This window comes from Tachysurus fulvidraco, chromosome 12 (genome assembly GCF_022655615.1).
Source record: "Tachysurus fulvidraco isolate hzauxx_2018 chromosome 12, HZAU_PFXX_2.0, whole genome shotgun sequence".
Taxonomy (NCBI): domain Eukaryota; kingdom Metazoa; phylum Chordata; class Actinopteri; order Siluriformes; family Bagridae; genus Tachysurus; species Tachysurus fulvidraco.
This window is the reverse complement of record NC_062529.1, coordinates 19,719,526-19,746,077: the sequence shown is the minus strand read 5'-3', so window position 1 is coordinate 19,746,077 and position 26,552 is coordinate 19,719,526. Positions and strand designations below refer to the sequence as shown.

The 26,552-nt window shown below is 37.3% G+C and overlaps 1 protein-coding gene across 7 annotated transcripts in view; it reads right to left on the bottom strand.

The window, feature by feature from the left end:
• The window catches only part of smoc1 (SPARC related modular calcium binding 1), a 45,412-nt gene that overhangs the window by 12,509 nt on the left and 6,351 nt on the right, over positions 1-26,552 (bottom strand). For 4 of the 7 annotated variants that reach the window (XM_047821536.1, XM_047821538.1, XM_047821535.1 and 1 more), the window contains exons 2-10: positions 17,301-17,466; positions 16,586-16,669; positions 12,498-12,610; positions 11,935-12,034; positions 10,096-10,146; positions 9,368-9,415; positions 6,248-6,337; positions 6,052-6,126; positions 1,160-1,352 (exon numbers count right to left, since the gene is read on the bottom strand). In XM_047821536.1, the coding sequence (XP_047677492.1) occupies positions 1,160-1,352; positions 6,052-6,126; positions 6,248-6,337; positions 9,368-9,415; positions 10,096-10,146; positions 11,935-12,034; positions 12,498-12,610; positions 16,586-16,669; positions 17,301-17,466 (920 nt within the window). The remainder of the gene's footprint in view (positions 1-1,159; positions 1,353-6,051; positions 6,127-6,247; positions 6,338-9,367; positions 9,416-10,095; positions 10,147-11,934; positions 12,035-12,497; positions 12,611-16,585; positions 16,670-17,300; positions 17,467-26,552) is intronic. The other 3 variants (XM_047821539.1, XM_047821540.1, XM_047821541.1) reach the window with 3 other exon arrangements.

Here is a 26,552-nt window from a genome sequence, read left to right as displayed (position 1 = left end):
AGCCACACGAGCCAAGACAAGAATACGTACAAACCTGTAAATTTATGGGAAAACATCTATTGTCTCACCAAGTAATGAGTCAAGAACATTTTAAAGCACAAACAAAACACAGTGACTAACCTCTGCTTGGGTAATTCTGGTGTTTTTGCAACATCCTTTACTGTACTTTAGATTTATTTATATTGTCATAAACTGAAGTCAAAATGAGACGAACTGGACTCATCCTTTAAAAAAATGAATGAATGTATTTCTTGTAGACTGTGTTGTTGGTCAATTTTATTTAAGCTTTGGACAAAAAAAATGAGTTGCTGAAGCATGTGTGTTTTATTTTGCTGTCTGTTTCAAATAGGATTTCTTTTCGTATTTCAGAAAAAATGCTCACTGACATAAAAATGAGTGTTTTAGACACGAGAGTCTCACATTGTGGGTAAAGACAGCGCTAACGTGCAGAAGATCCATCCGGCAGTTAAAAAGTCTGAACAAAAGACTGTTTCCAGGAGACATTACGGGGGTGCGTTTAGGAACGGTGACTTGCATTACATCAGTATTTAAGTATATTTGGATTCGGATTACACAGTTGCTTAAGATGATTTTCCTTGTGGCTCATTTCGATTATAAGAATTAGCAGTGTGTTGTTCATCCCTCTGAGCTTTCCAGATTTTTCTTGAGTAGCAGTGTCTGAGATGATGCATCTAGACCAGTGGCGCTAACATACTGTAAGCATTTCCCTTTTAAAGCAACAAAAATAGCGGGCTGGTGAAAAAATGGGGACCGAAAGAACAGATCACATTTTTTCTTTGCAATCTAATATTATATAAAATATAAATTATTTGGTAATCTGCTATGAAGAAAGTACATCCATGGATGGAATGATATGATGACCAAGCACCCACGTGGTACACCTACAGCTCACATTACAGCGAATTCCATGTATTCAGAATCCGACTCCAATTAAGATGTCTGCTTCAATAACAACTGTCTTAAATAAATACTTTTAACTCGTGATATTATGAATTTAATTATCTTGTATTTACTGAATAGAGTCATTAAATAAAACATATAGCATTCTTCCTGTGGTGCTTAAATAAACACAAGCTTGTTTAATAAAGATGCACTGTTGTATAAATGTAGTTGCTTGAGCTTTAAATCCTGTATTTACCTGGCCGAGGTTCCCGGTATGGGTCGTCCTGTATCTACCTGCACACACCAGCAATAGCCAGTGGACTGGTGGCACTGCACAGGCTTGAACAGGCCATGAGGCCCACATTCTGGGACAAAGATGCCCTCTCTCGGGTTCTGCCGAGCTTCCTCGAGTGCGCTCTGTCTCTCTTGGTCACAAGACGAAACTTTCTCTAAAATAGGATAGACACATGAGTTAATACTCCTGAAACACGGGCAATGTCAAATCTTACAGACAGACAGACAGACAGACAGGCAGGCAGGCAGAAGGATAGATAGATAGATAGATAGATAGATAGATAGATAGATAGATAGATAGATAGATAGCTAGATAGATAGATAGATAGATAGATAGATAGATAGATAGATACATAGATAGATACATAGTTGATCAGGCATTTGTTGATATCAAGCATTTGTTGTTTGTTCTGCTAGTTTTGCTGTCTGACATTACCGAGCCGTTTTTGTTAAGTGTTGCTTTGTCCTGGTTTTCAAGTGATTGTACATATTAGCAATGCATTGAGGGGTTCTCACTGCAAAAGAGCTGCTAATCCTGCTTCAGAGTAAGGTTTCATAACTGTGGGGGGAAAAATGTGCTAACCCCAGGTCTAAATTACCACTATGAAACATATGTCTACTGGGGGTGAAAAGCAGTGTTTATGATGATTACCCAGGGATAAGAGCAGTGTGAAAAGCCCGCATGCGTGTTCCAAACTGACAAAATTCCGACTACCAGATGAAATCCAATGTTGATAGAAGGCAGTGGATGGAAAGTGGATGTGCTTGTTTAAATTAGCACATGCAAAATCTTCTGATGGATATATTCTCAAGATATTCTCTCATTCCTGACCTTTCTCTGAGGCCTGAAACTTCATGCACACAAACCCCTCCAACCATTATTAACACCATGAACACTTAACAGATGTTTGTTTAAATGTTTTAACGCCTTGTCTCATAAATCTCTATTTATGTTAAGATCCATTTAGCACATTGCTGACTGTGTGGAGGCCAAGTACAACAGTGCTGTACAATATGTCCAGGGTAATCTAGCTAGGCTAGACAAGGGCTTTTTTTTTTGCATTGCTAATTCATGTCCTTTTTACTGGAGTGTATATATATGAGTCCCAAAAACAGCCATTCCAGCCACTTTCCTTATCACGCTGGCTTTCTATAAAGGTCTTATTCAAGCTGTCAAACAGGTGGGCCAATAAAACAAACAGGAGCTTATGTAGTGTATACACTCTCACACACACACACATACATATACACTCACCACATGCCCATTCAAGACCGTCCCATCTAAACCGCAGTAACACGTCAATGTCCAAATCCCTCCAAAAAATTCTAATCTAATGACCCTAGTCATTTTATACAAGCTCAAGTTACTTTCCAAGTTTATGTTGTGGGTAAGAGAATTTCTCGTATAAAGAAGGAACTGTAGGATTTTAAATAGTAGACCATGCCACAGGCCAGTCAATGGCTACAGAAGCCAAAGGGATGTCTAAACCTGACTGGAAAGCATGATATATGACCTCTTTGGCTGTAACCAAATACTGGTGTTTTTGTTTTTGTGTCTTTGCAAACAGTTCTGGTACACAGACTGACGGTACTGACATGCTCTGGAACAGTCCTGGGGCGATTAAGTGGGACCTGGCTAGAAGGATGCAGCGGTTGGTGTGCGCATATGTGTGTGTTTGTGTATGTGTTTTTGTGATGTGGGTGTGAAGGGGGGGCAAGGGTAGTTGGAACAGGACCGATTTCCAGACAGCGGTTGCCATCAGAGCATGAGTCAAGGCTTCAAGCTTCTGAGCTGATGCAAGAAGGCTCCTCACAACCAAATTATTTAGCACTGTTTACTATAACTGGTGCCAGACAACTATGATTCCCTAAAGAGAATTTGCAGAGAAAAAAAAAATATCCAGGACAGTTAAAATGAAATCAACCTGCTTATTGTGTTTTAAAAACATTATTTGCGAGTCTTATCATTGATGCACTTGAGGAATGAATGCTTGCCCATCTGGTTTGAGCCAAAAATGGCCAAAAGAGTATCATAACAAGGCCATGAAGCAGTGGAATAAGGTGATGTGGTGTGATGAATCACGTTGTTTTTTACATCATGTGTGCTGTGGACCTGGGGAAAAGACGGCACCAGGATGCACTACTGTATGCGAAGAAGGCAAGCAGGTGGAGGCAGTATGATGCTCTGGATAATGTTTTCTGGGAAAGCTTGAGTCCTGGCATTCATTTGGATGTTATTTTGACAGTTACCACCTACTTAATCATTATTGCAGACCAAACACACCCCTTCATGGCAACAGATTGATCAAGAATGGTTTGGGAAACGTGACAAGGTATTCTGATTCCAGATTCTTCTGATCTCAATCTGATCTGACAAGATTTTATATCCAGAGATTTCATATCTGGAATACAATAAGAACACAATACAAAATATACCACACATTATTCTCAACTCAAAATACAACGCCCTCATGCTAAGATAACTTTCTCTTACAGATGAAATATCCAATCCAAATTTACCCTCTCACAACTGAACCACCACATGGCTTTTGGCTTTCAAGTATGAAAAGCTAGATTTTTAATCCAACTCAACAGCCTATGACAACTGCCCAACAACTACCAGCACATTGCCAGACAGAGGAGTGATGGTCTGCTCGTCTTTTCAGAACATCAAATGCTAATCAGAAGCAGGAGGATCCTTGAAAGGATCCCAAACAGCTGTCAACATGAATCAGTTTTTACGCTACACTGACAGAGTGTTTGCTAAACCACAAAATGCTCCAAAATGTTTTATGGCGGACGAGAAGATAAACAACTTTGTCTCTCTTTACCAACCGTAACCAACACAGAGTTATCCCACAGCCATGTCTCACAACAGTTTTTAACATGCTACTGGAATTGCACATGCAGATGCTTTAAACACATGCACACTCATACGTAACATACAGCCAGTACACTTCTGCTCTCAATCATGAATCTCCTAGACTATAATCCAATCTGATCTTGAGCACTACCCCAGCATCTTGGAGCTGACTAGGCATGCCCAGAGGGTGCTGTATTCATCTGAAGGAAACTGCGGAAGAGACACCCTAAATAAATTACCCAGAGGAGAGCTGTGAGAGAGAGAACAGTCCTGAGACTGTCCTGAGTCAGAAAGAGAGCGTCAGAAAGAGAGAGAGAGACAGGCACCATAATCCGTGAGGAGTTATATTTCCCACTCCTTTACATGTGTTACATTGAATCTTAAACAAGACCAAACACACTGAGTAATCTTCAGTGCTTTGGCAAAAATGCTATAATATGACACCCTTTGAAATCCATCTGTCTACCCGACGTAATGCTTAATGGATGCCGATTTGTGAGCTTCCTTGTTTTCAGTACAAGCTTTACTCTTTGCCGCTAATGATCATTTTTTTTGTAGTTTGTATTTTAGTTGCAGCTTCAAGGCTAATTAAGCTAACAGGTAACAGACGTGTCACCTCAAAATACACGCTTTGGTACTTCATAACCTCAAATAAATGAGTATAGAAACAAAACATCCCACCAAATACAAGGTTCAATAAAGCATACATTGTGGGTTTAGTTGGGTGCTTTGTAATCAATTCAATCCTTGTCTTCGTCTGCTGTAGCCTTATCATGGCAGTGGGTCGTTCTAATGACGTTATGGCATAATAAAATAAAAGACAGTGTCTAAGCTTATACCTGAATTTTACGGTTTGTGGACATTCTGTGGACATACGGTTTGAGTCTTTTCTACCGACTTAGAAGTGGGTAGAAAAGACTAATGTCCACAAACCGTATAATTATAATTGTTTCATCGAGTTTTGTCTGATTGCAACTGTAAGCAACTGTTACTGGGATGTGGTAGCTCAGTGTTTAAGGTGTTTGACTACTGATCAGAATGTCATTCGTTCGAATCCCAGGTCCACCAAGTTGTCACTGCAGGGCCCCTGAGCAAGGACCTTAACACTTAATTGCACAGGTGTATAAACTGAAATAAAAATGTAAGTCACTCTGGATAAGAGTGTCTGCTAAATGATGTAAATAAAAGCGTCGATGGATACTGCAGGTGAACATTTTCTGAACTGTGGCATCTCTTGATGATCTTTGAAGCATCTTTCAATATCTCATTGCTATAATCGCAGAAGAAAAACAAAGGTCACATGTTGGATGAGCGGCCCTGGTTCCTATTAATATCACTTCCTGAAAAATCTTGGACTGGAGCAATTTTTTTCCCCTCTTGTAAACAAGCCCACTGAATTGTGATTTCATGGCCAGCAAGGGTACGGATCCACGTGGGTAAATGTTGCTGGAGAAAAGACACCATGACCAACCAACCTCACATTATTTTCCAGTTCGGTGAGTTAATCATACAGCTTCTTGACTTCTTTTCCTGGAGTATAGCACAGTCATAGTGGCCGGTGTGTCTGTGGGACTGTCGATATAGCGATTGGCTTTTATCTATTATCAAGACTGTTTATAACATCCTGAAATCTGAATGTAAGATGTTTCAGTTGTGGTGATAAGATATTAGCCATAGAATCCATAACAGCAGCTGAAATAATAGACTTCAGCTTGTATTGCTGCTCAAAATGTGCTTGTTTGATGCCTATCAAGATCCAAATTTTCTAACAAGATGTTTAATGTCATGTATTTAGATTTCTTGCAACTGGAAAAAAGTCAGTGATGATTTGGCTGGAGACGTCGTGTCGCTGTAAATCTTTAATTTGGTGAGAGAATGCTGACTTAAATTATTAGCAAAGCAAATGATTTACTGTTCACCGCATTGGAGTGCAAACATAATAAAATTACGCTTAATACTATAGCACGTTGAAGGAAAGAGTGCACTCCCACCTGGCTTTCTGCTGCTGGAGATGTTCTGTTTGTTGGTGGGTAGCTGCTTCTCCCTCAGGGTGGGGGCTATGATCTCTGTAGAAAAAAATAAATAAATAAACAAATAAATAAATAAAATTGCAATAGTGCCAAGCACACCAGCTTAAAACATAAATAATCTATTGTAAAATCTAGAATATTGTAATCTTGAGCTCACCTTCACCATCAGGGATGACATAGGTCTCCATTGTTGGTGTGGGTTTGGAGCCATCATCTGGGTTAAGGGTGAGAAAGAACCGGAAAGAGACTACCATTATTGAGGTTAATACAATCTACTCTCCAGAACTGTTGAATGGTTGGGATTTGCACATGGCCCGGCCAAGAGCACCAGAAACAAAAATAATTCATTGTACATTAAGAAGAGAGAGAATATAAAGAACAGACTATCATTAATTCCTACACTATTGCTTCAATAGTGCTCACGTGGTGGCTATTTTTTCTATTTATATACTGTACATATTTAAGCAGTATCATGACTGTAGTGTCCTACAGTACTTACCCAAGTATGTTGCATTGCATTCGTCCCTCTGCATTTTGGGCCCCATCGAGCACATGCAAGGGAGTCATGCTAATGCTATAATCAGCTGGTATAGGAGGATGGGTCACACACAAGGTCATGATTTAAACTGCAATTAGATCATGTAGCTGCCATTCAAAAAGGCACCCCACTCAAAAACGTCACTGAGTGGAAAACAAAACCTCTCAATTGAAGTGTAACATTCTCACTTTCATTAGCATATTACTAAAAACAGCAGCAAATGTTCAGAGCATATAAAATATTATATATTACATTGCTATGACTAGAATATTAACATGTATTCTGACATTCAAAATATAAAAATGAGTGTTACATTTAGATATTTATTTAGAAATGTTATGTGAACAAACTTACTCAATTATCTCCAACAGTCAAGGTTAGTATTTGTTTGCTAGCAGGAGCACACTTGATAGGCTGCCATTATATATATATTAACTGAATATTATCCCTGGCCAAGAAAAAAAAAAGGATGCTCAAATAACTGTTCATGGTATGGTTTAGGCATGCACATTGTGTGCCCACAAAACTGACATGAAGCATATTACAACCACATATTTCAGTTGTTTTTAAAAGATGATCCACATTTGGTTAATGGTTAAGGTGTTGGGCTACCAATCGGAAGGTTGTGAGTTCGATTCCTACATCCACCAAGCTGCCACTGCTGGTCCCCTGAGCAAGGCCTTTAACCCTCAATTGCTTAGTTGTATAAAAATGAGATAAAATGTAAGTCGCTCTGGATAAGGGCATTTGCTAAATGCTGTAAATGTACATGTAAACTTTGATGAGGTTTCAAAAAGAAAATGTGGGGATGTGGTAGATTAGTGGTTAAGGTGTTGGACCACTGATTAGCAGGATGTGAGTTCAAATCCCTGGTCCACCAAGTGTCTACTGCTAGACCCCTGAGCACGGCCCTTAACCCTCGGATGCTCAGTTGTATAAAAAATGTAAGTCGCTCTGGATAAAGGTGTCTGCCATAAACGTTGACTGCTAGCTCTTAGCTCAGGATAAGTGACTCCTTACTGAGGCTACGTCAACACTACTTTGGTAATATTTGAACGGAAAATAAGGAAAATAAACGTTCTCCACTTAAAATCTTAACACTGACATCAACCATCTCAGCCTGCGCATACCCAGTGCAAATTTCTTTTGTGGTACAAATGTGCGAAGATTAGTTTGTAGAAAAGTAATATGTTTGCATTTAATCCTGCTTTATTTTATATTATTACACCCTTGTGAGCCCGAACATAATACATGTTGCTACAGAATCTACAGAATGTGTTGCTACAGAATCTACCTCTCTGTCAGTACAGAATGTCCTGCATATGGTAGTTTTGTAAAAACTGAACACTTGGGTGAACTCTGGTAATCAGAAGCAGTAGCTATGCCTCATCTTTATTTAATGAATCCTTGTGTTTGTTAAATTTTGTGTTTTTTAGAAGTTTTTTACATTCTGCATTTGTACTTTTCAAAGCTCTGATGATTTGGTGCATGAGTTGAAAACCATTTAATATTGAGGTGTGAGGTAAAAAGCATAAAAATAGCTGTAGGTTCGGTTGCCTACTTCAGAGCACCAAGGCCTACAAGCCTAGTGGTTAAGGCTTTGGTCTACCAATCGTATGGTTGTAAGTTTCAATTCCTGGTCCACCAAGCTTCCACTGCTGGGCAATACAACTCTTAGTTGCTCAGCTGTATAAAAGATGAGATTAAATGTAAGTCATTCACTGGATGAGGACGTCTGCCAGTATGTTGTAAATGTAAATATTTTGTAGAATGGTGTAGTCAGGGCTCGCTGCATTGGTTTAAGGGTAGCAGGGAAGAGGCTCCTGCATAGGTTCAGGAAGGGGGTAGATACTAAAGATATAATTGTTTATGAACCCTGAGGCTTTATTCCAAATGTACTTATGTGTTTCATAGCTAAAACTTTACAAATGAACAGCTTAAGTGGCATGTATCACCTCTGGAGATCAGTAAAACCAGATATGAGCCATGGTCATGATGAACAGAAAAGTATGCGTTTATGTGAAAGTGTTTAATGAGCACTCAGCCAAAGCTGTATTTCTGAGGGTACATCCTGACATAGGTAAAGTGTAACATAAGCCAAAAAAAGATTCAGGAAAAAAAGCAAGCTTCACAGTAAACCTCTTCCAGTGCACACACACTCCTTTCTCCTCTTGTGCAGTAAACCTCGAGCCACACTCCCACCCTGCTACACCTCCCCTGGGGCCTGTAAACGACAGTCTAGCTTTCCAAAGCGTCCTGGCTGCTGTTAACCTCTGGATGAGTGGTTTGAGATTTCACTGTGTGTCGTGGCAGAGAAAGGGGCAGGAACGTCGATTCCAAAGCTTTGATCAGCACTAAGTCCTTACACCGGCTGTAAAAGCTAACAACATGAATATGTTTTCATTGTTTATGACCCCTGAGAAGCCAAGCACGTACTTACAGAAACTCAAGCCTGGAGTCAAGCTTGACACAAATAAGTCGCTTCTTGTAGAAATGTTGTAGAATAGAAACTGTGGAACGAGCTGACTGCAGTCGGATAGTCTTACAATAAGGCATAAAAGTGGAAAGTGCTTTTTCCTGCCACAATACGGCCTACAGTAAAGGCAAAAAGATACTGGAAAACACTATCCTCTAAAGTTCACAGGCAGAGACTCTCTACTGTGTTACTCGGATTATACATCAAACCAAATAGATTTAAACACACACACACAAACACAAACACACACACACTCAACTCACCTTTTTTCCCAGAGCTAGGTGGTCCTTGAGGTTTATCAGTTACCGAACCTTTTGACAGAGAGCACAGGGTTAAAAAATATCTCTGTATTATGCACTATAAATGTGTAAATGTGATACATATCCAATGCAATAAATCAATAAATGCAATACAGATGTGAAAGAAGCATGCACATCTTGCTGTACAGTATTAGAAACAAGGGATCTTCATAGTTTCATTAAGGGGAAAATTAGGGGCTAATTTTAATCAACTCTGTTGTCTACACTGGACCTCGAAGGGTTCATTTGGAATTAAACCAAAGAGTGATTCAGAGATCTACATTTCTTAAGAATGGACAGACTTGGAAAAATAATCTGTGACTTGTCTAATACTTGGCACAGACATGACATGTAACAGACAATAAAATGAATTTAATGACATCTAATAAAAGACAGATTTGTGTACGGTTTGTCGTCATGCATGACACTGAAAAGGATTCACTGTAGATTACTCTGAATTAACCATGTCACAAAATGTACAATAAAGACAGAAAATAAAAAACGTTTCGGAAAATTAAGACATACTGACATCTCATTTACCGTTATAGATAAGTTCGGTCTGTGGACAGGAATCGAGGTGCATGCACGTAGTGAGGTCGGCATGCATAAGTCCACCAAATTAGAATGACCCCAATTGCAAACGGGAGGGAGAAATGAATCGGAATAAGGCGATTTTCAGCATAATGTACTACCTGTCGTTCCACTTGTCCCAGCATGAGTTCCCATAAATTCATGGATGTTTCCTGAAAGTGTGTTTGAGATATTTCATTTTTGTTAAGATTCATCAGTATAAAGTTGTATGTATCTATTTTTTTCCCATAATCTGAATCGATCCATTCAGAAGAATTTGTAAAGTTGACAAATTTTCTATTTATTTATACATCTTTTACTGTATATATATATATATATATATATATATATATATATATATATATATATATATATATATATATATATGAATGCATCTTCACAAGAAACAATAATGAAATTATTGGATCTTATGCAGGACAACAGGGCTAAAGGTAGAGACTTCAGAAGAAGAAAAAATACACACAATACAAAGCCTGCCACCTTCAAAAATGTCCAAATACACTAAAGAAAAGTCTCAGCTATCTTTTGTACTTGCACTTGTAATGGGTGAGATGATAAACAATGTGAAATGACCTGGAGAATTTATAGAAGCTCAAATCAGCATGATATATCTCTTAACTATTCAGTGTAAAAACACACGAGTAAAAAAAAAAAGAAAGAAAGACTAGACTAGAAACAGGTGCTCTGTCCATACCGCAATCTTATTCTGGCAAACCTCCAGAGAGTTAGTAGGAAAATTATAGCCATTACAGTAAAGTAGTCCCATTTACTTTCAGTTCTACTCCAAACATCTTCCTTGGAAAGCAATGGAATATGTTTTTTGGGGGTTTTTTTTTAATGGTGCCTTTAATGGTGCTGGTATGGTGGGTCTGGTGGACAAATGCTGTGGGAAGAAGCAGTGAGATGCATAGGGGAAAAAAAGCACAAAAAATTCTGCTGCGACATCCATCAAGCGTAGACGCAGTGCACAAACAGAGGATGTGTAAAATAAACACGGTGATAGCTGAAGATAAACATCAGAGTAACTGTAATGAAGAGCAGAACCTGGATCGAACAGGTCCATTTATGCTTTAATGTCCTTGCCAAAAAAACCCGCAGTCATAAATATCAGCGCTGAAGTAAATCTCACTACAACTGAAGCGAGGCTGCTCGACTCATCATATATCTTATCCGTGTGTATGTTCTGTCTTATACGCTGCCATATTCACACACGTAGCCAATCTATAACATTTTTTTAATCATAAACTATTTTAGTAATGTTACCTATTTTCAGCTGGTGATTGTAGTGAAATTTAGCACTATAATTACATTTTAAAATTTTAGAAATACATTTAACTCCTAAAAATTTTATACTGTTTATATTTTAAACAATCATTTTAAATGTGCAACTGTTGAAAAACTGTTCAAAAATTCCCATTTTTAAGATTTGAGCTCAGGAATTGCAAAGAGACAAAATGTCGGTGAACTATCATCCATGCTAATGGCATAAGTAGGCTACACAAAGGAATGTCTAATGATTTATTTAACAATTCTTCCTCAAATTAATAAGTTACTTTATAATATGTGGATCAGAGTGAATATCACAATGGTGTTGAAATTAAAAGCCAAAAAAAGAGCTTATTATTCTTTCGCAATCTTCTAGAAATTAAGGTGATTCAGTTTGATGTTAAACATGAGATATTCTGGATCTGTTGTAAAAGTTATACTGTATTAACATGTACTAAAAATCTGTAAAACTATATAATTACTTCATTTTTAATTGATTTTTTATTTTTTAGGATTGAATTTTTTTTTTTAATGATTTTTTTTTAATGATTATCTCGTGATCGTGTAGAGCCCCAAAGATCAGCCTTTGTACACACACACACACACACACACACACACACACACACACACACACACACACACACACACACACACACACACACACCCAGGAGTACCTGAGCACACTGGAGTCTTGTTTTGCACTGAGGAGCCACTGATGGGCTTGCCGTCTGTGGTTACACACCAGCAGTAACCTGTAAGTGTGTGGCACTGGACCTAAGAGCATGCAAACACAACATAATAATAATAATAATAATAATAATAATAATAATAATAATAATAATAATAATAATAATAATAGTCATAATAAAAGGTTCAACATTTCCTACTAAAAAGATCTTGAAGATGAAGATGTTTAACAGACAGACAGACAGACAGATTGAAGTGTAAGCTTTAGCAATAAATACTCTTCATGGACAGTTAGTATGAATCTGGCAAGCTGACTGTGATAAATTAATACATGACTGGAACTTGTGAGCGGAACAGGTCTCTGAAGTGGGTTTATGTCCACTTTTCCAAACAGCTTCCCAATAATCTGCTACTAATGAGAAACGCAGGAAGGCTGCGTGACCTATGAAGTCAGATCAAGGCACCATATGAGTCCCTGACGACCCGTTTTTCGTGTTCAGGAGTGTCAGATGTAATGTATACGACTTGTTGATCCAGAGCGCTGACACACCTGGGCGAACGTCCCATCTTCGTTGCACTCTGGGATGAAGATGGACTCCTGTGGGAACTTGGCTTGCTCCAGAGCCTGGCTTCTTTCCACAAAGCACTTTGTCTGACCTGAATCTGAAATACAATTACAGCTGGACTTTACACATCTCAGAAAAACGGTGCAAGTTTGATATCTATATCAATGTCTATTACTATACATGGAACACATTTACACGACTTTTACAATTTACATCATTTTAAATGTTATATCATTTTAATTATGTTACTGAAGAACATTAATAGTTATTTGAAATAATCTTAAAAACTCCACAACATACAGTCTGATATACAATGTATCTGTAGGCCATACCTACGCATTATAAACAATATAACCAAGATTTATTAATTATGGATAGCTTTTTACTTCTCCAAGATCAGGCAATACAATGACCAGCATTGTCATTCAAATAATATAAAATGCTTTGTGAATCAGCGTAACTGCCAAGGGGTTACATTAGAAACATTTCTGTGTTCCCAGTATGTAAGTCATTAGGTGTAATAACCTGGTTGGTGTTGGTGCATATCATACAAATTAACAACACTTAAAGCTTGGATTGCAGACTAGAACTAGAGCACTTGCAGCCAAGTACTATAATAGCGAGTAGTCTTCTTGCTAAACAAACACGTCTCTGTTTGTGATTTAGTAGATACATGCTCATGAATTGGAATATATAATAAGTCTGTATATAAATATATAGTTTTACAAGTATTAAAAGCAAGATGCGTGCTCAAGAGAAAAGATACCTAAAGTTAAATTCATCCATTAAATGTTTTGGAGACAGAAACATGAACCTGGATCGCTTGATAAGCTCAAGTCAGACTGCTGCATTTTAAATAATTAGATGACTTTGTCTGCAAAAATGTGGAATGTGGCAAAAAAAAGATGGAGAAATGTCTACGTAAATAAAAAATGGATTAAACTCTAGGCAATTAACAGAGGTACGTTTTTCCTGTGCTTTTGTTTGAAGCTTAAAACTAGGTGCAAATTAGTCTCGTGTGTAATACAAAATGTTGCCAGGTGTACGGTTTTTCCAGAGAACTGGAAAGATTCAGTACTGCTGATATGTGCAACAATACAAGATTATTTTAATATATAGTCTTTTGTGCAACCATGATCATAGAACTATTAAAATATTATAGATTATTAAAAAATCTGCTTTCATAATCAGACACTTCGGACTTTTATCGTACTGTGATTTCTTTTCATTGCCAATTTTACTAGTTTAGTGCTTGGCAGTGGATTCAGACCCTGGCAAAGGGAAAATGTGCTGTAACAGATAACACCTGTTTAAAGCAGATTTCACAATTTAGTTACATTTGATAGAAGCCTACATGAGATTATTTTGGTCTGACCTTTCATTATACACACTTTGGAAACTTCTGTTCACATTACTCACATTACTAATGGAGTTGCCTAAAGCATGTGAATTATACAATATTTTATAGCGCCATATCGGAGAAATGGTTTAAACAATAAAAATTATTTTAATGAAAAAAATATGTGAATCTCCAGCGTAATGAAAGGAGAGTAATTGGTCTAGGGCGCCAGTCGATTCTAATCAGCTAAGTCGATTCAGGTGTGTGTGTTTGTCCTTGCCTGGCTTATAAAATCTTAGTTACCTGCTTCTCAGCAATAACAGCTGATCAATGATGACTTCACACAACCGTGGGCCTCTATTACAGCCCAGTTTGAACCTGAAGTGCACTTTTCCCTCCTAGTACAGTGTGTACTAGGATAACATGACAAAGCAATGTGTCATAACCATGACATCTGCATTCATAAGTATGTTAAAAGGTCAACTGAAAGAAGAAGGAACTGACAAAGAAACCATTGTTTTTTTTTTTAAATAAATGTTTGCTGTTCTTTTCGGGTTTGCTAAAAAGTGCATGGGTGTTGCACTACTCAAACAACTGTGTGCGGACACATGACACAAACGTTTAACTTTTGGGTAAATACAAACAGTGTTCTGTTTGGAGAAAGCAAAACTTTGGACACCAACATTAAAACCTCAAAATCCCAGCTGCTTTGCTACCTCAGGGCCTGGATGACTTACAGTCGCTGAGAGAAAAATGAACTTTAGAGCAGAATGTCTGTCAAGGATCTGAAACTCAAATGACATTGGTCAACACAATACAACAATGAACCTTGAAACATGAAACATGGAAATAAACAACCAAGAGCCCAAAAAGAAAAAAACTCCATACTTAAGAATGGCTTATTTCCACTCTCAGTCCCAGAGACATATTAAAGCTGGTGGCTTAAGCCAAATAACTCTAGACTTTTTAGGCTGGAAATCCTTATACATTTTCCAAGCACTCTGTATTGCTGCAAATATTGCAGCATATATATTCATGAACAATAAGATCTAATACATGATGGGATGTGCTATAAAAGGAAAATAATCAATGGCTAGATGGTGTGATGTGGCCTGTCATAATTTTACAAACTGTCTTATACCACACAGATAAATTTCAATATTAATAAAAGAATGATAGATCGTTCATTGTAGTTGTTTAGGTGCAACATGATCAAAACAGGAAGTTAGTTCGTTTTAGTGGATATTTGGCCAAATCTCTAAATCTCTTTTTTTTTTCAGAAATCGCTTGCAATTTATCCGACGTTCACGATGCATAATGGATTTTTCATTCCATTTGGCCTCTCTGTTGTAACCATATATCTTTCAGTGCATTTCTGCTAGTGTTAGGAGATACATATGTGCCCTAGCCAATGACACTTACGTAACAGATCAATTCAACACAATAAAGCAGGTCTTGCTTCTTGCTGGACAGGGTGACTGTCATTTGTGTTTGGGACTGTTGGCATGGCCCAGTGCACAGTTACACTATCTTTGATGCTGTTTAAGAGTATGCACACGTCCTGTTGGGCCTAAGAGGGCAATGATATATTCTGTATATATCAATGGCACATGCTGCCCTGACTCTTTGGTACATCTGTTTATCACCTTATTTATGTCCTCATCTTTGATTTGGGCTTGACATTCCTTCTGTTTTCTTCTGTTTGATTTTGTTCTGTAACAAACTTGTCAAATCGTCCGTAAATGTTTTAACCACCATGTCCGTTTCTGCTGACTGCTAGTCTTTTGTTTATCAATAGATAACACAGAATACTACACCGTTCCTCTCTATAAATACTCCCTGTTGGTCTCAGTAAATCTTAAAGACATGGTTTTCTCTATGTGGTTTTTCTGTCACTCTCTTCCCTGTTATCAGCGCAGAGGTAGCAGCAGCAGCGCGACTCTTCTGCAAGTGAACCCAACAATTCGAACAGATTATGTGCCGTAAGTCTGTATGATTTAGCTTTAATAAAAGGGTCGTAATGTCTTACAACATGCATAAACCTGGGCTTTTTTTGTAGCTGGAGCTACTGTCAAAACTGCTGACAAATTCTGACAATGGCTGCTGCTGAATAAAGATGTTTTGGATATAAATATGTATATGATATAATTTGGGAATAATGTGTCCTGAAGAAAAATAAGCTATATTTCATATGAGTGACTGCAACAATATGACGGTATGATTGCCTGTTTGCATCTGGTCGTGTGAGATGGGTTTTCTCATCCAGACATGAGATTTTTGATGATGATGATCAGTTATCAGTGGGATGCAGAGATGCATATATATATAATTCATAATCTGTACTTATTTTATTCTTAATTCTCTATTACAAACACATAGAAATAAAGCATGCTGAGCTCCAGCCATATTCAATGATTCATTTTGTTGTTCATGGTCTGTGAGCACTTCCATGCATACCAGTGAGGATGGAATGAAAGATCTTCACACTCTGGAGGCTAATCTAATTCCTACAGCTGGACACCTGTCTTGTAAAGTCCAAAAATCAGATACAGCTTTATTTCCAGTGACCTAATCTTTCATACCTATCACCATCTGTGTAAATAAACTGCTCCATTGAATAGCACAAAAAGCTTTTGTATGATGGTGCATGTGGACTCATTCACTGATATACAGTCATTTTAAAATCCTTGTTTAAGTTAGATTCTTGATGATTAAGAGCCAGGTGGGTCTTACCTTTGATTTCTAGCTCTTTACCTTCTGACACCAGCGTGGGAGCGGTGAGTATGAAGGGCTGATCAATCCGCCCATAGATCTTACCTAAAGCGCGGGGGGGGAAAAGACGTTTTTCATTTGTAATGAATTCATTCTGAGATCAAGGCTTATTCTTACATGTCTTAACATTTTTGATACGCCGGTTTAACTTCTTCAAAATTTTACTTTTTGCTAAAAATTGATCATTTTCCTTATGTCTATTCATTTAGCAGACATTTTTATCCTTTATACTTTTTTATCCTTTCAGGTTTTATCCACTTGTTACCCAAATTCAGCACTAATAGGTTGGTGATCCACACAAAACACTTTCTGTTATTGAATGACCAGATTTATGATTAATGTAGGGACTGAATAACCAAATTTGGATTGCGTGAAAGCTGCTTACAGTACAACTAATGTCTGACTTGAAAAATCAAACAAAGAAGAGATTAACACATGAAAAACTTTTGCAGGATTATAATGTTAATAAAAAACCTTCATGTCAAATAATTAAGCAAAATGTAAGCACCATTACGATCACAGTATGACCTAAAACTGTATTACTAGTATTACTACTACTAATAATAACAATAATGTTAATGTTAATGCTAAACACATACTGAAAAAAAAACACAGGTCCAAGAAAGGGAAAGTTGAGTGAAGAAGTAAGTTAAAGCTGAGTTGTGTGGTTACTGACCTTTGCACCGGCCCCTGTGGGCAAGCGTCAGTGTGCGATCCTTGCATTTTGCCCTCTGCAGGTCACAGCTTGTATCGTAACTGCGTCCATCTGAGCCACACACTGGTTTGGATTGAGACTTTGTGCAGGTAGGTGAACAGTGGCTGTCTCTATCTCCAATCAACCACTACACACACACACACACACACACACACACACACACACACACACACACACACACACACACACACACACACACACACACACACAGAGCTCCAAATAAATTATGCAATATTACTGTCATATATACTGACTTATACTGGCAGGTATGTACACACTACGTATATGTAAGGAATAAAACATGACAAAGTTTACTTTTATAGGAAAATAATCAAAGCCAGGGAGACTTGATTATTACTTATTTTCCAATAACCGCATGTCGCAGGGTGTTTTCTTGCTCTTATTCCACAGAAATGAGGCAGTGATTACATCATACTTTTAACCATTTCTAATTTTTTTGTCCACAATGTTGTGGAATGACTGAGAGCCATGACTGAGAGTATGTTATGCCTTGATCAGCCTCTCTTTTTTATTTCTTGAAATCAATAAGACAACAATTCTGATAGATTATGAAAGAATTTTCAGAGCTGTCCAGGAAAGTGATGTGGTCTAAATATAGAAATTCTATGCAAAGTGCTGCATGATGAATATTTGTGCAAAAGGTTTATGAGTTATGAAAGACGAGGCGTTTCATCGATTTAAGTGAGTTTCACTATTAGGAAATAAAAGCACTAAGAAACTCAGACCCATCTGTGTTGCTACCATTTCGATGAATCATATGTCTGGAAAAGCAGAATCTAAATTGCTCAAAGTGCTATTACTAGAGATGTACTAAATATTATCCAAACAGAACAGAAGAATTAACCGGCATTTAGATGGATCTTTTCATGCCATGTAGATAAATACAGATGCAGAGTCATGTGTTTCACAGATTCGCCCAGTCCTAACAGTCATGAAATTTCCCCCAGCTGAGAATAACCAGAGAAAATAGAGGCTGTATATCACACAGCAGACAACAATAATGGCACATCCATTTACCCTTTGTTCTGACAATAATGACCAAACATTATTCTTCTTCCCGCAGTTCCCTCAAACATTCAAACAGTTCATACTTCGGCGTTCAAGGCTTCAGCATGAAAACCGGTCGAATATATACTTAATGTCATGTGACGAGGGAAAGATTACTCTGGAAACACAAAGTACTTATGAAGAGTCGTGTTTAACACCAGATTCGTTTGTGTTGCATTGCTGTCCAGTGACTAGCCGATCAGCAGGAGTTTCAGTCCAACTTGAGAGTTGGGTTACACTAAGAAACTCCGCTAGATTGAAAACAGCTGAGCATTTCTCAGCGGAAGTGCACTTAGTATCTAATCCTCCAAACGTAAAAGCAAATTGGTTAAGCCGTCGGCGGGTCTAGGTTTACATTCATCACTCTTGTAACTACATACCTCTTCTATTAGCTTCACTGTAGTTACTGAATCATTTGTATTGTAGTTGTTAGAAAATAGTATGTAGAGATTTATGCTCTTTAAAAGCTGGCTTTTACACCGTATAATCTCCAGCCCTATTTTGCTCTCGCAGACAAATTCGTGCATTTGCGAAAGAATTCTTTGGTCATGAGTTGACTTTGAACTTATGCTACAGCTATAAATACAGCAACAGCACGCAAAATGCAAGCGAACCATGCAGGCTGTTGAATTTTGGAAGCAGAAAATTGAAGAAAAAGAAAAATGACTCATCACACTGTGATCATGACGAGGCAAGAGCGGACGCAGCACTGAAAGTAACGGCAAATGCACAACAGTTTCCTGTATCCTTATAACACAAAAACTGCTTGGAACATTTGCCATTAATGTTGCATGACCCAACGAATGGCTTGAAAGTATTACACTGAATATTATGCCACTATTACACGACCTCATTTTCTGCACAAGCATGAATTGTGACGATTGATGACATAAGCAGAATGGGGTAATGTTATTTAAACACAGGTCAATGGTTAGGGCTCTTCATCATTATCACACAGTCTGTTAGAGAATTCTGTCACGATTTTATTTATATTCAATCGAATGTTACAATAATTAATCTTATAACGCAGAGTAAAAATAACTTTTTTTATACTATACAACTGCACTCACACAAAAGCAATAAGCCAATTTCTTTAACTAATATTTACACCACTACTACACACAATATTAGTTAACCAGGATACAGCAAAAGAGTCTCTACCAAGACGTTACAGCAACTAGGAATGGAATAAATGTAGTGGATTGATTATTTTCCAATAACAACACCTTAGCAACACAAGAGTTTTATTCTCTTATACTGTAGAGTTTCCAACAGAGCTGGGAGCAAGTCACACATGCGCAAGTCACAAGTACTGTAAGTCTCAAGTCATGAATGTCAAGCCAAAGTCAAGTCGAGTCTTTTTTTAACATTTGTCAAGCGAGTTTCAAGTCTCAAATTTGCGACTTAAGTCTGACTGGAGTCAAGACATATGACTCGAGACCCCCATCCATGGTTTCCAATGATAGATTTTTACTTGGTATTTCTGTTAGATTGCTAATATTACAGCAGCTGTAAATATTCATTCTCTAACTATCCACTCTTTTTTCTCCCTTAAAGTTAAGAAGAAATGCAGGTTCTCATGTTACTAAGAATCTGTAAAGATATACATCCTGACGTCTTGCCCAAACCTGCTTAAAAATGTTACTTACAGTTAAAGTTCCCATGTATGATAAAATATCAATATTAGAATGAACTAAATACCCAAAGCTCCTGACATTGAAAACGATTCAACATCTTCTGACCAATCAGATTCAAGATTCCAGCTATGCCGTAACCATGACGATGATGTAGACAAAATAATACAGAGTTACTGCTCTGGTGAGGACCGATGAATATATTATATTTAAATTATTTTACTGGCTTTAGTCGAAAAGAGCTAAATTAAAAACAGAATTCTATGGTAAGATGATAGCTTTGTCTATAGGCAAGCCAAATGACTTTATTTAAAGTTTGCCCAGTCTAAATGTTAACATATAACTCAGCCCTTAAATTCAGCTGTTTTAAAAGAGTAGTTCAGAAGACATTCAATTTAGCCTTTTTAAGTGCATAAAGCCAAAACATACTAAGTGTATGAAGTTATTCAAAGATGAGATTTTACTTTTAAAGCAAACAGACACAAATAAACGCAACATTTACATTAAACCAAACAGACTCCAAACATGCCTATGTTCTAAGTAGACTTTTTATATTTAAATGAATCCAACCAGGATTTAAATCAATACAGGCCATGTATTTTGTCATTGTAACTTAGGTTAATGGGACACAATTGCGTAAAGTCTGTGTTTGTTTTATTAAGGCAAGTAAAAAAAAATCTATGTCACAACAAGGGTCAGAATACTGGCAGGCAACATCGCACAAGGGTAATCCATGATCACAACACAACACACACACACACACACACACACACACACACACAGGTCAGAATAACCAAGATAATCCTTGGACACTTAACAATACAGAACCATACAGAGGTAAAAACTAATGAACTAATCACTAAACACAGGACAGTAATAGAACAGAAAGGAATACACGCAGCAATGTAAACAAAATCACTTGACATCAAAGTGGAACTATGCTGCGTTCCAAGCACAAGGAATTTGTGAGAGATGGTACTGAATAATAGGCACATACTTATATAAAGAGAGTCAGCCACTGTTGAAGTGGACAAACTTGAGAGTCCTTCACAGCGCCCAGACTCTGACTCAACCTTTGATTACAATTAAGGCATTTAGCAGACGCCCTTATCCAGAGTGACTTACATCATTTTTGTACAACTGAGCAATTGAGGATTAAGGACCTTGCTCAGGGGCTCAGGTGGACCTGGGATTGAACTCACATCCTTCCGATTGGTAGCCCAACACCTTTACCAATAGTCTACCACATGCCCACAACACCTTTACCACTAGGCTACCACATGCCCTTTGATGAACTGGAACACTGACTGAAACCCAGACCTCCCCACCTGTCGCCGGTGTGTGATCTCACTAATTCTCTCATAGCTAAACAAACACAAATCCACACAGAAACACTCCAACATCTAATGGAAAGCTTTCACAGAGAAGTGTAGCTTAGTATGAACAGTAAATATGGACTAAATCTGTAATGGGAGATTCAAAAAGAACATACGAGCATGACGTTGAGTTGTCCGAAAACAGTTAGTGGTCAGTTAGTGTAACTAAATGAACGACAGATCTATTTAGGTCTTTCCCAAAACACTATTGAATTCTAAAGCTTTTGTTAAACATGCATGCTAATCTAACTAAAACGACTAAATCGAGCAAATTACTTTTAAAGTTCTACAGTATATTATCGTATTTTATTTTCCAAATACTTAATTACAAGCTTATGTTATTGCCACACAGTCTAAAATGCGGGATTTCGAAACAAATCCTCTTCGGAATCATAAATTAAGTGTTCCTTCTGCAAGGAGTTTGAGTTGTTTAGCCATAAAATTAACCATGGATTTTACTCCTGCAGGATACGATTACATTTTGGACAGTGTTACAACAAAACATAAAACTTTTCACCAAAAGTGAAAATATTTATAACATATTTACCTACGTAATAACCGTGCATTTATATTGGAAGGAGGGAGGCGCTGCTTTAAAACATCAAAAACACATGGAAGCATCGTCAACCTGAAAGCGCTTAGAAGGAGCAGTGGACTGGTTTTTCAGCTCCGGTATAATGTTGATTTCCTGCTGGGAAATCATTCTTTTAAAGAAAATCAACTCCAGGCTGTGAATTTGGGCAAATGCAGTTAAACTGCTTAAATATTAGTTACACATTTTAAACTCTGAGTTTTGGCCTAAAATGCACGAGAGACTTAGTTATTGATATGATGGAGCTGTGATGCAGCCAAAAACAACAACATCAACAAAAAACTACACATATCACACATAGACTGTGTAAATAAATAAATAAATAAATAAATAAATAAATAGGGATAGAATTTTATATTTTGAATGTATTTATTTATTCACTTTTATTTATTTTTTTATTCTTATTTTTTTATATATTTTTTCTGTTTCTATACTTATGTAAAGCTGCTTTGAGACAATGTGAATTGTTAAAAGTGCTAATTTAAATCAATTTATTTTCAGAACTTTGTGACTAAAGCGTCAGGTCGTCATACATGAATGTAATATACCTTGTTGATCTATTTAAACTAGTCTTATTCTTCAGATATTTCCAATCCTTTGTATCTGGTCAAAAAAAGTTTGGCTTTATGCTCAAATCACAATCAAAATCGGTGACAAAAAAGTTCTTTTAACAAATTATTGCTTTGTTTTAATTAAGAGGAGGCATTTATCTTTTTTCACTTTGTACGTGGACATACTGTATATGCCTTTGAAAAAAACAAACATTCAACCAAATATGCTACTAAACAGACACTTAAACATTAATGTGTGTGTGTGTGTGTGTGTGTGTGTGTGTGTGTGTGTGTGTGTGTGTGTGTGTGTGTGTTCGATTTGGTCTGATTTTTGTTAAAAAGGGATTTTTGTTGAAGGACAGAGCAGTTGCATATTGTATTATACATCACGCACTGTTACACTCTAATCTTTTTAAGGAGACAATGGAGATCTTGAAAAGGATGAGGCCACCCAGAAACAGGAAGGACTTCTGAGGGAAAGGAATATGGGAAAATATGATGCAATGCACAAAGGCTTTAAAGTGTGTTGATAGAAAGAGACAGCGAAGGAAAGTTTGTGAGAATTACGATCTCTATTAGGGAAAGAATTAGTGTCTTGGAGAAAGGATGGTTTAGCCCTCACTCTCCGTGGTTGGTAGCTGTCCTATGACAGGTCATGAGAATTGGCAGGTGACCAAGTAGGGGAGAGTAAATAGGGGGGAAATCACTTACAAAACAGATTTTGACAACCATTCTGTCTCATATGAGTACAAAAGCTTCAAAAAATGAAGTCTTAAATAAGGGGAAAATGTGAAGTGAGCCAATTTTATGGAATTAGAAATCAGGAGATAGAAATGAATATGTTTAGCCACTTTTGTTGTCATAAATTAGCTTTGATAGGTTAATCACATATACAGTAGCATTTAATACACTGGCAATACACTGATTTTGTAAAGAAATTGCAATGAAACATTATATTGTGTGTGTGTAAATATATATATATATATATACAAACATACATACATACATACATACTGTATATAAGGTCAAGAGGAGAGGGGATGCTTGATAAAGGCAACACGCATGCTTATTAATGCTGGAAGTTTTTATTTTACTCTAGCATAAGTAAGTATAAGCAATTCTAAATGTCTCTCCAAAAATATTCTCGGTTCCTCTTGTCCTTGTCTTTTCTTCACATTACTTAAAAGCTATTAGGAAAAGTAACAAAAAAGTGACTGAAAATGTGGAAGAATTCACCCATTCACCCAAGTGTAGCTGAAATACAGTATGCCCAAGTTGCTAAAATTTTCACATACAGTAAAATCACAAGAACAAATGAGCCATAGCATTTCTCACGTCTTCATCCATTGATGTTTTTGCTTATAATCATTACACACATTGCACGAGAACAGACTTCCACAGATCACCACCGGCTTCCTATATCTTGTCATGTTTCGTAAAGTGTAATCGGACTTAACAAATAACAAACATGGCAAAAAACGATTTTGAAGTGATACACTTCTCGGGGGAGGAAAAAAGGCTGGCTTTATCCTGTTGTAATTGAAGGCTCTGGGAGGCTGGCAGTCTCGCCGGCGTTTCCCACAGTGTGCCATATCACTCTGCTGATACCCACTGCTATCTCTCCACAGCGAAATGCCTTAGCGCTGACCCAGAACACATTCTCTGTGTCAAAAAGCCTCCCTGATCCAAATCCCAGCTGTCTTTCATTGTGTGTCGAGTACACAGCCAGCCTTCTATCCCCTCTCTCTCTCTCTCTCTCTCTCTCTCTCTCTCTCTCTCTCTCTCTCTCTCTCTCACACACACACACACACACACACACACACACACACACACACACACACACACACACACACACACACTGAAAGTTCTTTAGCTTTCAGTTTCTCACTCTTTCTCAAAGACTCGGTCCAACTGAGTCGTCTGCCTTCTGTCTGTTGGTAGTAAGTGTCAGTGAGTCGCACACAGAGTGTAAAAAATTCTACTACAGGTACACAGAGATAGTCTCTCTCTCTCTCTTTCTCTCTCTCTCTCTCTCACACACACACACAAACACGCACACTCATATAGTACACACATCTACTATGCTATCTTTTACTCTCTCACTCTTATTCGGAGACTAGGTCTAGGTCCATGCTGTCTGTTGGTAGTAAATGTTAATAAGTTGTACAAGAGAAGACACTGTTGAAAGCAGAGTTTAAAATGTTATACAGTACAACAGGCAAACTGACATAGTCACTGTCAAAATGACATGTGTGTGTCTGAGGCTGTGGCGTGTGTCTCTCTCACACTCTCTTCTTCTTTGTACTGTATGTGTGTGTCTCTCTGTCTCTCTCTCTCTCTCTCTCTCTCTCTCTTTCTCTCACACACACACACACACACACACACACACATTGTACATTCACAGCTTGGGTGGGTTTGTGATGTGAGCTAATTAAAAGAGAGGTGGGAAAAAAGAAGAGTTGCAAAGACCAGACTCTGTATCTGTAAGGCTGGGAGAATGCACTCTTGGCACACACTTGCCTGTCTGCATTTGTTCTCCATGCAGCTTTTTATAAGGCATTCGGTGATGCACTCACACAGGTATGCTTAAGCCCAGGCATCTGAGCTCATCAGCAATTTACACGTTCTTTTTTATTACCCCGACGTGAGCTTTCGCTAATGGGTGCTTAAACAAATGTGTGACCACCATTTAAAGCAGCGTGAAACAGATTGATGAAAACATCAATCGTTTTTCAAGGCCCTTGAATCACGTGGGATCCGAACCGTCGGTTGGAGGTAGATTTTTTTTTTTAGTAAAAATGAATTATTCAAGGGGTTTGTCATGGAAAGTTTTACACACTAAACTGACTTTGAAGAACAGAACATATTCGAGCATCTATCACAGATGTGAATCTGTTCTTGTGGAGCTTTTTTTTTAATCCAGTGGCCCAGATTAAATTATACTATATACTACTACGATGAAATCATAGTAGAATGTTTGGTCTATAATGTTTGCTCTAAAACATATTATCATATTTCATTTCAAGGCCCAGATGTTCTTGCTTAATCTGATCCATGAACAGACTTTCACTGAAAAAAAAAACATAGCGAGTAAATTTTTTAAAAAATTATTAAAGAATTCTCATTATCAGATTAAAAATAACACAATTTCATTTAACCTTAATAAGATTTACACATGCTTTTACTTGCAAGCTTTAAATTGTCAAATTCTGTTGGCAAATCTTGTCAGAAATAAATTTAGAAATAAATAAATAAAAAACATCTGCAATTAAACTTTTGAAGCTTGTAAATTTGCATAAAGAAACAAACAAACAAAGAATGTCAAGAAATAGGTTCAATAATGACATATATGGTTTATTAAAATCTTATAATTGGAAATCTGGCCTCTGTATTTTATATACACTTACTAGGATGACTTTATTTTTTAAACATGGGGTATGTTTTTCTTTTTCCCCAGGCATTTATTACAGCATTTATTTCAGAATTATATCAACAGGATAGTTATTTTTCATCCAAAGTCACTTTCAGTGCAGCAGAATTCAATCCAAGGAACCGACAGTTACAGTTTTGGCCAAATGGCCAAACACAACTTAAGGAGATAACACAAATCAGTCCCTCACCCACACACACATACTGTAGTGAGAGACACTTGATGGTGAGTAGGATTAGTCACACAACAAAATAGGCTGGTGACAGATCAAGAAAAACATCAATGTTGAATAAAATGTGTAAGATTATTCAACAAACAGACTTCAGATTACCTTCATGGTGTGTTTAAGTTGGGGACAGCACTAAAATACTGGAGGTTAAGTACAATAAAAAGTTCTTAACTTCTCTTTAATAAACTAAAAATGCATACTGAGCAACATTAGCTTACAGGATGCAACGTCAAGCTAGAAAATTTCACAAAGGATCTTACAATAGCTACAAACAAAATTAATGAAATGTGTAATATGTGAAGCGAAAGAGTTGGACAATCTTAACTGTTCTAT